The sequence below is a fragment of the Alligator sinensis genome, unplaced genomic scaffold, assembly GCF_000455745.1.
Source record: "Alligator sinensis unplaced genomic scaffold, ASM45574v1 scaffold48_1, whole genome shotgun sequence".
In the NCBI taxonomy this organism is placed as follows: domain Eukaryota; kingdom Metazoa; phylum Chordata; order Crocodylia; family Alligatoridae; genus Alligator; species Alligator sinensis.
In genome coordinates this window covers 525360-541098 of record NW_005842541.1, presented here as the reverse complement: position 1 = coordinate 541098, position 15739 = coordinate 525360, and the positions used below count along the sequence as shown (strand labels likewise).

Sequence of the window (15739 nt, the reverse complement as noted above, 5' to 3'; positions counted from 1 at the left end):
GACCCAGGGGCCCGCACCCCCGGGAGGGCTGCGGGGCTGTGCCAGACTCCTCCTGGGAGGAGGGGGCCACAGGCCCTTGGATCTGTGCACAGGATGACCGCATGCTGTTGCTGCCAGCTGGGGCCAGTGCTGAAGCCAAGTAAGCCCGGCTTTGAAACTCAAAACATTTTAAAACTTTTGAAACATTTCGAGTGCTCTCATTTAGTTTTGAAGCTGTTTCGAAGCCTTTTCTTTCATTTCAGTTTCACTGTTTCGAGCTCAAAATGCTCGGTTCTTTCGAAATGAAACACCCAGTGAAATTTCACACGGCCCTAGAAGACAGAGTAGTAGAAAACCAGAACGTCCTCTAAGATGGCCACCCTATTCATGGGGTGGCTGGAAGGTGGGAGCAGTGGGGGGAAGGCACTTTTGGGGGGAGCTACTATTTCTGCCTTGGGAAGGAAGCCACAACTCACAGAGACCCATTCTGGCCCACTACCTTGTCGTCACCCATCCAATCCCTCTTAGTTCCCAGTCTTGGACCCATCCATGCTCTGCTGCACCTATACATAGGATTGCACAGAACCAGCCCCTGTACAGTAGAGTTCAGGGAGTGGAAAGTTTTTCCACACAGAACAGGAGAGTGGGGTAGGGGACAATGCATCCTGGGATGGCTGGAGGCAGAGACGACCCTAGCAAGGTGTGGGGCCCAGGGCAAATCAGCCTGTGCAGAACCCTGCCCCTGGATGTGAGGAAGCCAGCAGCGGATTCGGCGGCAGAGGGGTGGCAAGCAGCTGGATGTGAAGCCGGCGGCAGCGCAAAGTAGCTGCAACCGCTCCACCTGGCTCCACGGGGCCTCCCAAAATGCGGGGCTCAGGGTGGTCAACCCAATTTGCACCCCACAGGGACAGCCCTGGCTGGAGGACTGTAACTTGGGCAGCTCATCTGTGGGGAGCAGCCACGCATTAATGGCACACAAGCTGGGTAACACAGATCAGAGATAAACATTCATAGATTGTTAGGGGCCAAAAGGGACCTTGTACCTCATCAGGTCCAGTCCCCCTGCACTACGCAGGAAAATACAACTGGGGTCAAGTGACCCCAGCAAGGTTACTGTCCTGTCTCCTTTTGAAGATTTCCGGGGTAGGTGACTGCACCACAACTGGAGGGAGTTTATTCCAGTCTGGACACCTGACTCTGAAGGAGTTTTTCCTGGAATTGAGCCTGAATGGCCTTCCAGGAATTTGTATCCATTGCTCCTGGTCTTCCCCAGGGGTGCCCCGATGAACAGCTGTTCACCGAGTTCTTGATGTACTCCTCTGAGGTAAGCCACTATGAAGTCCCCTCAGCATCTCCTCGTATGGCTTGTCTTGCAAGTCCCTGATCATATGGGTGGCTCTTTTCTGGACCCTCTTAAGTTTTCCCATGTCCTTGTTGAAGTGCCATGCCCAGAACTGGATGCGGTACTCCGGCTGTGGTCTCACCAGTGTGGAGTACAGTGGGAGTATCACTTCCTTAGTTTTACACAAGATGCAACAAACGGTTGATGCATGCCAGCGTGTTGTTTGCCCTGCTGGCCACAGCATTGCACTGCTGGCTCATGTTCATGAAATGGTTGATCGCTACCCCTAAGTCTCTTTCAGCTGTGGTGCAAGTCAAATTGTCACCACTGGGCCTGTAGGTATGTTAGGGATTGTTTGCCCCCAGATGAAGCACCTTACGCTTCTGAGTGTCGAACTTCATCGGGTTCCAGTCTGCCCAACTCTCCAGCCTGTCTACGTCCACCTTTATTTTCAACCTATCTTCTGGCCACACTGCCCCATAACTTGGTGTTGTCTGCAAACTTGGCCAGCGAGCTTTTCACCCCCACATCCAAATCATTGCTAAAGATGTTGAAAAGCACTGGTCCAAGCATGGACCCCTGAGGGACACCACTGGCCACTTCTCGCCAGAATGACACAGATCCATTCATAAGGACTCTCTGGGTCCTACCCTGCAGCCAGCTTTCCACCCACTGAACTGTTGAGCAGTTAAGCCAGGGGTGGGCAAAATATAGCCTGCAGGCTGGATTCAGCTCACCAAGCACTTCCCTCCGGCCTGCGGCTAAAAAAGGGAAGGGGCCAGCCAGCAGCACCAACCGCTGGCTGCAGCACCTCAGGCCGTTTCCTTGGGTTCTGATTGCGAGGCAACCAACCCCGACCTCAGCCTGACCCAGCTGGCCTTGCCCCACCCCTGGCTCAGGCCACGTTTGCATCTTGAGAGGGGCGGGGGCGCCAGGCCAGAACCTGTGGCGCCAGTGAGGGGAAACAGTGTCTGGGCCAGGTTCTGCTTTGCTGCACGGGACTGGAAAGGGTCCTGCCCTGCAGGTAAGCCCAGGAAAGCAGCTGCTGGGCAGGCTTTCCCCATGCCGTGCCATGCTGTGCCACTCGGGCTGTGCAGGGTCGGGCTGGGCCCGTACTGGGGAGGGGAAGCAGCAGCTGGGCCGCAGCTCCGGATCAGTCAGCACCAGGATGGAGAGGTGGCGGTGGAGCCGTGTGCCGCACGGGACGGGACAAGCCTAGCCAGAGTGGCAGGGGGGCGCCTGCGCTTTTCCCCAGACCTGGTCCGCCTCCTCTCATCCCCAGCAGCACGTGGGAAGCCGGCTTCAGCCGCATGCTGCTCCGGATGGGATGGACCCAGGTGGGTCAGCACCAGCCAGGAAAGGTGGCATGCAGCTGAAGCCAGCTTCCCACACACTGCTGGGGTCTGCACCGGCCAGCAGAAGCAGTGGCGGAGCCGTGTGCCACTCGGGATGGGATGAGCCCGGCTGAAGCTGCAGGGGCTCAGCTGCACTTTCCCCCTGCCTGCACTGGTCAGTCCCAAGCGGCACATGGCTCCGCCGCCACTTCTGCTGGCTGGTGCAGACCTGGCCGGCCTCCTCCTGTCCCCAGCAGCATGTGGGAATCCGGCTTCAGCTGCATGCACTTTTCCTGGCCGGTGCAGACCCGGCTGAGTCCGTCCCATCCGGAGCAGCATGCAGCTGAAGCCGGCTTCCCACATGCTTCTGGGGACGGGGCGCAGCTGGGTTGGCACTGGCCAGCAAAAGCGGCAGCAGAGCCTCCTGCCTTTTGGGACCAGCTGGCACAGGTAGGGGGAAAGTGCAGCAGCACGTGGGGAAGCCACTGCTTGATAGGGGGAGAGATGGGCTGGCCGGGCTGCACCGGGGAGGGAAAGCTGTGGTTGAGACCCCTGCGGCTCAGGATGGGAGGGGTCCTACAGCACTGGAGGGTGCTGTGCTGGTGAGGGGACGTGGGCTTGGGCTGGCTTCTGCTGTGCCACAGGGGGCCGGGGGGGGCCATGTCCAGGTTGTGCTGGCACCAGTGATGGGGGTGGGGATTAGCCAGCTTTTGAGGCCTGGGGCCTGATGGGGTGAGCTGAGTCCTTGCCTGTGGGAAGGGCCAGGTTCCAAGACCACCTCTCCAAAAGAAGTACTTTCACAGGCAAAGGGAGGGGACTTCCGGTGGCAAAGGTCAGGGGTTGGGGGGGTGGGGCAACTGAAGGAGCGGGGCTACCCATGTGGCCCTCGACAGCTCGCCAAAACTCATCAAGTGGCCCTCTGCCCAAAATAATTGCCCGCCCCTGTGTTAAGCCCACAATCTTCCAGTTCTTTTACAAGGATATTGTGGGATACTAAATCAAAAGCCTTTTGAAGTCTAGATATATAATGTCAACCTTCTCTCCCGTGTCCAGGTAGCGAGAGACCTGTTTGTAGAAGGAGATGAGATTGGGAAGGCAAGACCTACCCGCGATGAAGCCACGCTGGCTGTGGGTCAGAATCTTACTCTCAACAAGCGTATCGCACATAGATTCTTTAATGAGTTTTTCCAGGATTTTCCCTAGGATGGAGGTTAGGCTGATTGACCTATAGTTGACCAGATCCTCCCTCTTCCCCTTCTTGAAGATGGGCACAATGTTGGCCTTTTTCCAATCCTGAGCGATTTCCCCTATGTGCCATGATTTCTGAAAGAGTTTTGCCAGGAGTTCTGCAATGACCTCAGCCAGCTGCATCAGCACTCTCGCGTGAAGTCCATCCGGTCCTGCTGACTTATAAATGTCTAGCTTTTCTAGTTGGTATTGTACCAGCTCAGCATCCAGTGGGAAGGCTATCATTCCCACCATGCCCTTTGTGATCCTCATCCCACTTGTCTTTCCCCTGGGTCCGGTGAAATACCAAAGCAAAGTGGGCATTCAGTTCAATTTTTTCCTGAGTGTGTGTTACTAGCTGTCCTGAGGTGTTAAGCAGGGACCCCACACTCCCATCTGTTTTTCCTTCTACTGCCTAAATACCTAAAGGAGAACTTCTCATGGTCCTTGACTCCCTTGGCTAACTTAAACTCAGTTGCCACCTTAGTTTTCCTAATCATTTCCCTACAAGTGTGGACCGCTGTTGTACAGTAGGACTGTCCCTAGCTTCCACTGTATGTATGCCTCTTTTTTTCCCCCCAAGAGGACCACAATGTCCCTATTGAGCCAAGGGGGCTTGCCAGCCCTTCTGCTACCTTTCCTCTTCATGGGAACAGTTTTCTTTCGTGCTTCAAAGTGTGCTTAAAACTAGTTTCAGGTGTTAATGTGTGGACAATCCAGGGGTTAAGAGCTCCAGGAACTGCCACAAATTAATGTGCAACAAGGCCCTTAGAAAAGCCTCGTGGTTGGAGTACTCACCCAGGAAGTTGTGCTAACCTCCAGGGAATCTCAATTCTGACAGCTAAGTTCCTCCAAATTAACTACTGTCTACTGTCAACAGTAATTTCTACCTCCCTCCACTGTAGCACTGCCAACAACATGTTTTATATGGCTGGTCCATATCACAAATGATCCAAATAAGAATGGGGCCAGAATGAGATGGAGATCCAGGCAGGAGAATAATGGGACAATACCACCGCCTCAGCCCAGCACAGTGCTGCTCATCATAAAGCATCTTCAGAGTGGATCAAGTACAAGTATCAAAACTATTTCCTCATCTGTACCATGGGAAAAAGCAAAGGGATTTCTTCATCCCAGACACATGTAGCATATGCACTAACTAACCCTTATTTTTCCTATGTGGAATAGATGACTTGAAATTGCTTGGAATAGATTGAGATCACATGGCTATGGTATTTTAATAGAAAAATACATTTTGTATTAATACAAACATGCAGAAAAAGGCAGATTTCATTTCAACACTAACCACTTTTTTTTTTTAATTCAATTTATAACACTTAGAGCCTGCTTAATTATGCTTTAAAGTCCCCTGGACAGCTTTTTAGAAATGATGGCAAACAAATGCATCAAGTGATTTCACTTCATGCCAGAAGCATCACAAGTAGCTGGGAAATCCCCTTTACTATCCCAAAGCCAGTACTTTGCATAACTTGCTGGTCTTGCAAGTGAATATTCCAATTCTTCCCATTTTTTGCTGTTGCAAAGCCATCATCTAAAACTACTGGATTTCAAAATCTGGAAGGTGAGTGGCTTGAAGAGCTTGTTCAAGACAGCTGTGTACCCTTTGAAAAAACGGAAAATGGTTGTTAGGAGAAGGGGACATAAAGAATCTGTCTCCTCTCCTTGCTCCACCTCATCTTTAACACTGCTCTGCTCTACTTCACCACTGACTTTGCCGTTTCCTTCTGATGCCTCTTCATCTACCATCTTCATAATTCACTCTTATACCTAGAACTATTGGTACAGACTTGAGCTCCCATGTTTATTACTATGATTACCAGGCTTCAGAGGGCTGTAAATGTCAACTGGGTGGCCACCTTACTACTGTGCTAATCCTACTGAACCGTAAAAAGCTGTTTTCCTGAAGGGAGCTGTGAAAAGACCAGGTAAGCTTGCTGAGACTAGGTCTGAAAGAGTTAATCCCCTCTCTCACTATTAATAAAGTAAAGGAAGACTGGCTCTGTGTGCATTGAGGACCCTTCAAAAAAAATTACAGTTGCCCCAGTACAAGTATGTTTTGAACAGAAGACAAAAAGCAGGTTTGGAGGAACCTCTCCCTTCCCAGCACTTCCAAATGGAAAGCTGGCATGACAGTTTCCTAAATGCATAAAACTGTACCAGAAACGATGAGATTGTGTTAGCATTGTCACCAACTCCAAGAATTTGCATCCTCCCTTTGTGGGTTTTGAAAGATCATTCCTCTCTTGCTTAGTTCTCTCTTTTCTCTCAAACTGGCTTGTCATGGCACTACACATTATTACTTTCTAAATAATTCTTCAGAAGAGATTTGCATGCTTACCTACTAGATATGTAATGCATCTGCTTATTTACATTGTGAACTCTGTATATCCTGATTAAATTTACTGGAATTGGGTTATTCTGAGAACACAGCCACATCAGGAATACAGTATTTCTACTATGAGCTGGTCTCCTCTTGTGACAAGTAGTGCTGTTGACTTGAACGGAGTTGCTCTTTGTTTATGCTGGTAAAACAGAGAGCAGGACCAGAGCTATTGTTCGTTAGGGCTGCAGTATTGATAGAAGAGCAATATGGACAAATAGAGAACTTCCTGAAAACTAGAGCAGCTCCATTTGACTGTCTTTGATAGGTGTCATCAAACCCTTGGTAATGATTACCACTGTACTTGCTAGATTGGCTGAATATTCCTACTCCTAGGAGTGGATAGTCCCTAAATGGTTTAATTGGGAATCACCATTACAGGGATAAACCAGAGTGGGTATCTGGAGAGGGGAACACCAATTTCAAAAACGATTTTCTTGCACATCTCAGGGCCTTCTGAAAAACTTCAGTGGCTGCCCTGGACGTTCCTTTCCATTTTGTAATACAGAGCAGCCCAGGGGATTTGCTACACCAGGACCTTTCACATTTGCCTCATCTCATAATTCAAACCAGCACTTAAAAGTCCCCATCATACAAACAGACACAGAACGTGAAAATACAGAAGTATTTGATTTCACACTGTGGGTCTCAACTCCCCATAAGCCCAGTGCCCAGTTTTCACAGACAAAGGAAGACTCCCATTGATTTCAACAGGAGCCGAATCAAGTCCTAACTTCTCAGAAGGCAGTGCTTGGACCATACCTTAATAAGCTACAAACTAGGGGGGAGATTAAGCCACTTCTTCCCCATAGGCATTGTGGGGTACACAAGCATGAAGACAGCTTTTGCTAGGAAAAATTACCCCTACAGCAGCACAAGCACAGTTGTGGCCTTGGTAATGGGCTTTGGATAAAGCCCCCTGACCAGTACAACAACATTCTGGGTTCCTCCAAACTCTTGGGGATGCACACTACAGAAAAGACACAGGAAGGAAAGTGATGGGAACTAGGTTCTTCTTTATGACAATGCATTTCTTCCCTCCTTCTCTGCTCTTGCACACTAGTTCTGTCAGTCAGGAAAAGGAAGGGACTCCTCCCCCTTGCAGAAGGATTCTTAATTACACAAAAGGAGAAGCACTAGGCCCTGGACACATTTGTTTGTTCACAGACATCCTGAATGCAGTGGTTTATTTATTTAGGAAAATGAGAAATAACCCATAAAGTCTGTCAGACTGTCTAGTGCCAGTGGCTATCTGCCAACACAGAACCCTCGGGCTCATTAAAGAAAACATGAATCCATCTTCTTAAATTTAAGTACTTTTTTCTGAACCAATCTTCCAATCCTTTTCAAATGCAGTAAGATACATGCAGTCCCAAGCCGTCAGTGGCACAGTATTCGATTACACCGTGGCTTTGTGGTAGTAAACAAGATGCACTTATGTTTCATTTGTATTTCCATAGGAAAAAGGTTACGTGTATTTAGACATCTCTCTCTTGAAATGCTGACATACAGTTCAATGGAAGCATCCTACGGCGGAGTCCAAGAAACAGCAGGTGGATCTGAGCACAATGGAAAGGGTTAGGGTTAGGCTAGCATATCAGAAGCCCTTCCTTTGCTGCCAGGCGCTGGCGATGGATTTTGTCTTGCTGCAGCTCCTCATGATTTGGGTGCCAAAGTTTCATGATGATTCTCTCAATGTTCAGAGCATAGACGGTATGTGCAGGAACAGCTTCCCTGTGCACCTGTAGGTTGCATTTGGAAAGCCTCATTAACCAGATGCTCTCATAGTTGTTTCCCCTATTTCTAAAATAAGAACTTAACAGTGTTTATCTGTGGGCTGATTCTGTGCATCCAGCAGTGCAGAAACACAGAAATACGTAATATTAAATCTAATCTTCTAGTGTTGCCACACATACCACCTGGCCCCATTTAAACCACTGGCATCAGCCAGGAGAAACAAACAGGCTTTGCCACAGGACCCTCAGGTCCATAAACCTGGGATGTATCAGACCCAGGGGTGAAAGCAAATTCCAGGAGTCGGGAGCTCTCCTGGTGAGAATGCTTTGCCAAGCTATAATCCAAAAACCGTGAGGGGAAGCATCTGAGCAGACATCAAGTGTCTGAACAGGATGTGCAAAAAAAAATGGGATTTATTGAGCACATTGTTTGGCTGGGTACATGCCAGAATCTCACAATCTGATGCAGCTCCTGCATGATTCCTATGACTGATTCAGTGGAAGCCATAAAGAAAGGGCAGGGGTGGGAGTTGAAACTCCCATGTAGAGAAACCATTACCTAATGGCTACTGTGCTGGCATTAGGGTGTCAATATTTATTCAGTTGGTGGGGCCATGCCTGAGTCCCAGCCTGAAGCTCTGCACACAGTTCCATGTATAATTGTGGATTAAAAAAGGAAAATCAAGGAAAATGGTCCAATGAATTGGGAGACAGAAAAGCAAGAGAATCTGAGGAGTCTCTAGGTAAAATCATAGGAAATTAGAATTGGAAGGGACCTCAAGAGGTCATCTAGTCCAGTGGCTCTCAGCCTTTTTTGTTCCAGGACCCATCTGTAAACATCAATGGCCAGTCCTGACCCAGTGTCCCTCACTCCCAACCCACTACCCCGTCTCCAGCCCCCCAGGGTGTGCGCGTGCGTGCGTGCGTGTAGGGCCCAAGCAGTCCCTTGTAGGCTGGAACTCTGCCAGTCTGCAAGGGAAAAGCCAGTTTCCCACATTTTTCTCCTTTAAAGGAGAACAAACTTTTAAAAAATGGATTCATGAGCCTGTCATATATTCTTGCAATACACTTTTGGGTTGTGACCCACAGGTTGAAAAACACTGATCTAGTCCAACCCCCTGCTCAAAGCAGGACCATCCCCAACTAGATCATTCCAGCCAAGGCTGTCTAGCCAGTTCTTAAAAACCTCCAAGGATCGAGATTCTACCACCTCTCTGGGTAACCTGTTCCAGTGTTTTACTATCCTCCTAGTGAGAAAGTTTTTCCAAATATCTGATCTAAGCTTCCCTTGCTGCAGCTTGAGACCACTGCTCAGAACAAGGGTTCTGTCATCTTCCACCACTAAGAACAATCTAGCACCATTCTCTTTCAAACCTCTCCTTAAAGTGAAGTACTTGAAGGCTGCTATTAAATCACCTCTCAGTCTTCTCTTCTCTAGACTAAATAATCCCAGTTTTCTCAGCTTCTCCTCACAAGTCATGTGCCCCAGCCCTCTAACCATTTTCATTGCCCTCTGCTGGGCTCTTTCCCATTTGTCCACATTCTTTCTGTAGTGCAGGGCCCAAAACTGGACACAGATATGTCCTCACTAGTGCTCAATAGAGGGAGAGGTACATAAGGCAAATCAGACACAATCAACTGTTTCTGCTCAAGAAAGCATTTCCTAAACCCACACTGCAGAGGAGCGTGAACCATTACCTGTAGTGCCTCAAAAAGGTCGTACATATTCACTGGAGGGAGACTCATTGGTAAAGTGTCTCCTGAACATGCTAAGAGAAGAGCTGCCTGCTGCTCAGCATCATCAGGAGGAGGTTGGGGAGCTAGGTTCTGACCAGCAGAAGGTGCCACGCAAGTGGGAGGACTGTAAAGAGACAGACAATTACACACACTAGCAAATCAACCAGCATCTACTTTGGAATCACCAGGGCACTGGCTAGGAACACAGTGAAGATAAGACCCGCTGCCTAACAACCTCTAGCCTTCACCAGTCAGGAGTTTGCTGAGACAAAACATATTCTTCTCTCTTAAGGTTTTACATCATCGCTAGTAAGAAAGGACCTCTTCTAGCAGCCATGGGAAGTTGGAAGCCCTGGGATAGAAGCACTGGCTTCAAATTCAACACTGTCCTATCATCCCATGAAAGACTGAGGCGGCTCAGTCTTCAAGATCCACTAGCCATGTTTGAAACCAGAGTTCAATGAAAACTTACTTACCATTCAATTAAATTATTGTAAGCAACAACACTGTTCTTCAGGTATGGCTGAGGGTTAACATTGCTTCCAAAGGCATATCTGAAATGACCATCTCTCAGACGATAGGCTTTCCTCCTGGATATCACAGATATCAGAATATCCTTAAGGTGGTTCTGTAATGCAAAAACTCTACCTTTACCATTTACAGACTTCCCTTCCACTCAAAGACTGCTGTGATCACAGTATTACAAATGTCTGTGGTTACACATGCAGTGTTCATTTTAAATCTATAAATATTAATTGATGTATGCTGTTCTATGGTAGCTTCTATTATTAAAGGAATAATACTGTAGTGTTATTTTAAAAAACAAAGTCAGTGACGAGTAAGCGAAATGAACGGGTCATGCATATTTGGACAAAAATCTGCTAATAATTTTATAGATTTCTTCCATATCTGAAAATCAAGCTGTTATAAAACAGCTGCATACCAACATTTAGATGAGGGAGGACTGTCCATTTCATAACCTCATTTGTACCCAAAATAAAATACCAGCATTGTAAGCATTTGTTGCCTATGAATTAAAGCATATTTTAAAGACCTACTGATGCCAACTTTAGAAGGTCTTTTAAAATGTCAGAAATGACAGGAAATTCCCATTAGTATTCTCATGTAAAAGACAAAAAGGGTATTGAAATCAGCATTAAATATTGCACTGGCACCAAAACACTTCCCAAACAGCTCTGTTGAAAGCCACACATTGATGTTTTGCATTTCAGACCTTGCTTCTAGCCTGACACTGCTGGAGAGAAGTTACCTCTAGGAGGACAAGTAGTGAGTTGACCCCCATCTGGGCTCGCTGCTGTTTGGAGAGATCAGAATGACCTTTTGAGTTCTGAGTCAAGGAAAGTCCCAGGGTGTCTCACTTGGGCCCAATCCTGAGACATGCTAATTGTCACAATCACATTAAAGATGACAGAAATGGCAGGTAATCAATACTTGTCAGGCTCAAGTGTGATCGGATTTACCCACCTTGCCTAGTTCTCTCAACACCAGACAATTTTCACAAAACCTAAAAAAAAAAAAAAAAATGTTCTCTGGCCTCTCTGCAGAGCCACTGCTTGCAATGGAATGTGAATTTAAACCAAAAAAAAAATATAGGAGGAAAATTATTTTTAGTTCTTTTTTCAAAGGCTACAGTCCCAAAATTTTCAAAACAGCTGTTAAAACTGGCCCTACAATTTCTCACATCTAACATTTTGCAAGTCTCATTTGTGTACATGAACCCAAGATTCTTTCTGTGCACCCAAGGCTCTGACATGAAGACCTGCAAAAATAACTTCTGATGCCAGTCTGAAGCCCCCTTGAAAAACATTACCTGAGATCTTTTGTGATAGTAGAGAAGCAGATTCTCTCTCATGCTCTGTGTACCCCATCCCTACACCAGGGATATAATCAAACACCTTGTTGCTTTGTCTTTTCTAACCTCCACAGCATAAATAACAGCTGTCACTGCCTCTTCGGTAACGTTGTCCAGCCCATGTTCGTATGCAGTTACTATCATCCTCCCTTCCAGCTGGCCCCGAGTAGGAAGCATCATGGTGTGGGAACATAGCTTCAGATCATCATCCTCTTGAGGGTCCTTTGCTACAAATTGCTGTGCCCCAGACAATGGGTTCTGAGGTTGAAACCGGTGCTGTCAGGTAAAAAATAAAATAAATTTGAAGCTTAGCTTTAAATTTAAAAATTAGAGATTTTAGGTGAGAGCACAAAATTGAAAGGTAGCTCAAGGGTCACCTGGCCCAACCTCCTGCCAAAATGCTACTCCTAAATCATCCCTGTCCAATGCTTATCCAGCTCTTTTTGAAAATCTCCAGTGAATAAAATTCTACAACTCCCCTGAGCAATCTATTTCACTGCCTTATTGGTTCTAACAGTAAGGAATTTTTTTTCTTGAGATCCAATCTAAATCAACTTTGCTGCTATTTATGGCAGCCACCAACTATTTGAAGACTACTATCAAGCTAAACATGTCTAGCTCTCTCAACCTTTCCTCATACAGTTAGTCTTCCAAGCCTTTTATCATTTTTGTCGCTCATCGTGGTGGATGGGTTGGTTTTGACCTGGAAGGGTGTGGGCAGTGGGGTCCCGCAGGGCTCGGTCCTTGGACCGTTACTCTTTAATGTCTTCATCAACGACTTGGAAGAGGGAGTGAAGTGTACTTTGTCCAAGTTTGCGGATGACACAAAGCTATGGGGAGAAGTGGACACGCCGGAGGGCAGGGAACAGCTGCAAGCAGACCTGGACAGGTTGGACAAGTGGGCAGAAAACAACAATGCAGTTCAACAAGGAGAAATGCAAAGTGCTGCACCTAGGGAGGAAAAATGTCCAGCACGCCCACTGCCTAGGGAATGACCTGCTGGGTGGCACGGAAGTGGAAAGGGATCTTGGAGTCCTAGTGGACTCCAAGATGAACATGAGTTGGCAGTGTGACGAAGCCATCAGAAAAGCTAATGGCACTTTATCGTGCATCAGCAGATGCATGACGAATAGATCCAAAGAGGTGATACTTCCCCTCTATCGGGCGCTGGTCAGACCGCAGTTGGAGTACTGCGTGCAATTCTGGGCACTGCACTTCAAGAGGGATGCGGATAACCTGGAGAGGGTCCAGAGAAGGGCCACTCGTATGGTTAAGGGCTTGCAGACCAAGCCGTACGAGGAGAGACTAGAGAAACTGGACCTTTTCAGCCTCCGCAAGAGAAGGTTGAGAGGCGACCTTGTGGCTGCCTATAAGTTCACCACGGGGGCACAGAAGGGAATTGGTGAGGTTTTATTCACCAAGGCGCCCCCAGGGGTTACAAGAAATAATGGCCACAAGGTAGCAGAGAGCAGATTTAGATTGGACATTAGGAAGAACTTCTTCACAGTTCGAGTGGCCAAGGTCTGGAACAGGCTCCCAAGGGAGGTGATGCTCTCCCCTACCCTGGGGGTCTTCAAGAGGAGGTTGGATACGCATCTAGCTGGGGTCATCTAGACCCAGCACTCTCTCCTGCCTGTGCAGGGGGTCGGACTCGATGATCTGTTGAGGTCCCTTCCGACCCTAACATCTATGAATCATCTCTGGACCGTCTCTAACTTCTCCACACCTTTCTTAAAATGTAGATCCCAGAACTGCATGTAGTACTCAATGTGGACAACATTGAGAGGGTCTAGAGGAGGACCACCCACATGATCCAAGGACAGCAGGGCAGACCCTACAATGAGAGGCTACGGGACCTGAACCTGTTCAGCCTTCACAAGAGAAGGCTGAGGGGGGACCTGGTGACCATCTATAAACTCACTAGCGGGGACCAGAAGGGTTTGGGAGAGACCTTGTTTCCCCTAGCGCCCCCCGGGATAACAAGGAATAACGGCCACAAGTTGTTGGAGAGTAGGTTTAGATTAGATATCCATAAGAACTACTTCACAGTCAGGGCAGCTAGGATCTGGAACCAACTTTCAAGGGAAGTGGTGCTGGCTCCTACCCTGGGGGTCTTTAAGCAGCAGCTTGGAGCCTACCTGACTGGGGTCACTTGAGCCCAGTTTTCCTCCTGCCCAGGCAGGGGGGCAGACTTGAAGATCTACAAGGTCCCTGCCGACCCTACATCTATGATTCTATGATACTCTAAATCAGCATTTCTCAACCCATGGGTCGTGACCCAAAAGTAGGTCACAAGAACATATGAAAGGTTGTGGAGAAACTTTAAAAAATGGATCAACGAACTTTAAAAATGAAAAAAAGCTTGGGAAACCACAGGTTTCCCCTTTCAGCCTGGCAGAGTCCCAACCTGTAAGGGGTTGATTGGGGCTGGGGGAGCAGGAGGAGGGCGATCAGGCAGGGACACCACATGCATTTGTGCACACACATGCATGTGGCAGCCAGGCAGTGAGGAGAGCAGCTCCCACACATCCCCACAGGTAAGTCTGTGGGGCAGAAGCAGGGGGAGAAGGAGGCATAGATGACATGCCAGGGGGGCACAGGCAACACTGCTGCCATTCCACCCCTTCTCTGGTATAAAGCCTTGGCCTGAGGGGAGCAGCAGCCAGCCCATGGCATCAGGGTAGAGCCATGGCCCAGCATCCAAGCATTTGGCAGCAGGAGGTGGTGAAGGTGGTGCAGGAACCACCCCACCCCCCAAAAAAAATTGTTACTCCTTGCGCTGCTGGTCGCATGGCTGGCATGGGAGTCCCAGCAGTGGTGGCAGCTGTGAGTCTCGCTGCCCCGCTCTGCCCTCCTATGCCGAGCCCTTCCTGCTTGGCCATGGAGGCAGCTCCTGCTCTTGCTGGTTCAGCCAGGTTGCAGCCCCATGTCTGCTGTGGGTACACAAATCTGGAGGAACACATGCACTCCCCATGCCCCACACACCCACCTCCTGCCCCACACATTGAGGGGGGCTGGGGCCTGGTCACAGAAGGTCAGAAGCGAGGGGCACCAGCAGGGCCAGGGGGCTGTTTTCTACTTAAACTATTTACTGGGTTGGGACTCACCATTTACGTTTACAAATGGATACAAAAAAAGGTGGAGAACTACTGCTCTAAATGAGGCCAAGCTGGTCCCAAGCAGAATAGTGCTGCATCTTCATCAAAAGGAGCATTAGGTGTGAGCCCAAAAACCGCACTGCTATTTTTGCAACTGCATCATATTGACTCATGTTGAGTCTATAATCCACCAAAACCCCTAGATCCTCCTCAGCAGTACTTCCACTCATCCTCCCATTCTGTATTTGTGCTTTTGATTATTCTTCCCTAGATGTGTCATCTTACACCCGTCTGCACTGAACTTCATCCTGTTGTTTCTAGTCCAGCTTTCCAATCTATCAAGATCCTTCTGCCTTCTACCTCTTGTCACAACCCAGTGATTTTGGTGCCTCGGCACGATGGAATTTTCCCGCCACATGAGAGCTTCTTGCACAGCAAAAGGTTTTTGTTGCAACAGAAAAACCTCGGTGCAAGAGAGTTCCCGCCATTTGAATGCAAATTTGTGTCCCGCTATTGGCTAGTTCTAAATTATTCCTACATGGCAGCTAGTAATTGGCTTGCTAGCCGTTTAAAATTTTGTGCGACTTCCGCCCAAGTCGGAGAACTTTGAGCACGCTGCAGAGTGCCTCTAAAGAGATCTGACTTGCGGCTGAGCTGATCGATAGACTGTAGTCTATAGAGAGGTCAACAAAAGATGTCAAGTACTTCAACAACCTAATCCTTCTACTCTGCCACAATGTATGTTCGAGATGGCACAATTCCAACAAAGTAAGTGGGTCGGAGTCACACTGGATCTAAAAAACATGTTCTTTTCCATCCCGATAACTGACCCGGAAGGAATACTAAATATGTGCATTGATGGCACTATGTACAGGTGGACGGTTTGTCCACAAGGATATCGCAACTCTCCATCACTAGCTACTGGTGCCATGAATAATACCCTAAAGAATTTTCAAGCCTCACACTCTCTTCCCCCAGAGGAGGAATTGAGAATCTGGAGTTATGTCGATGA

General features: G+C 48.2%; 1 protein-coding gene across 1 annotated transcript in view; it reads right to left on the bottom strand.

Moving 5' to 3' along the window:
- Positions 1-7872: 7872 nt before the first annotated feature.
- TADA1 (transcriptional adaptor 1) overlaps positions 7873-15739 on the bottom strand; it is a 26600-nt gene continuing 18733 nt past the window's right edge. The window contains exons 5-8 of the mRNA XM_006031955.3: positions 11696-11905; positions 10233-10384; positions 9718-9880; positions 7873-8025 (exon numbers count right to left, since the gene is read on the bottom strand). Of these exons, the coding sequence (XP_006032017.1) occupies positions 7873-8025; positions 9718-9880; positions 10233-10384; positions 11696-11905 (678 nt within the window). The remainder of the gene's footprint in view (positions 8026-9717; positions 9881-10232; positions 10385-11695; positions 11906-15739) is intronic.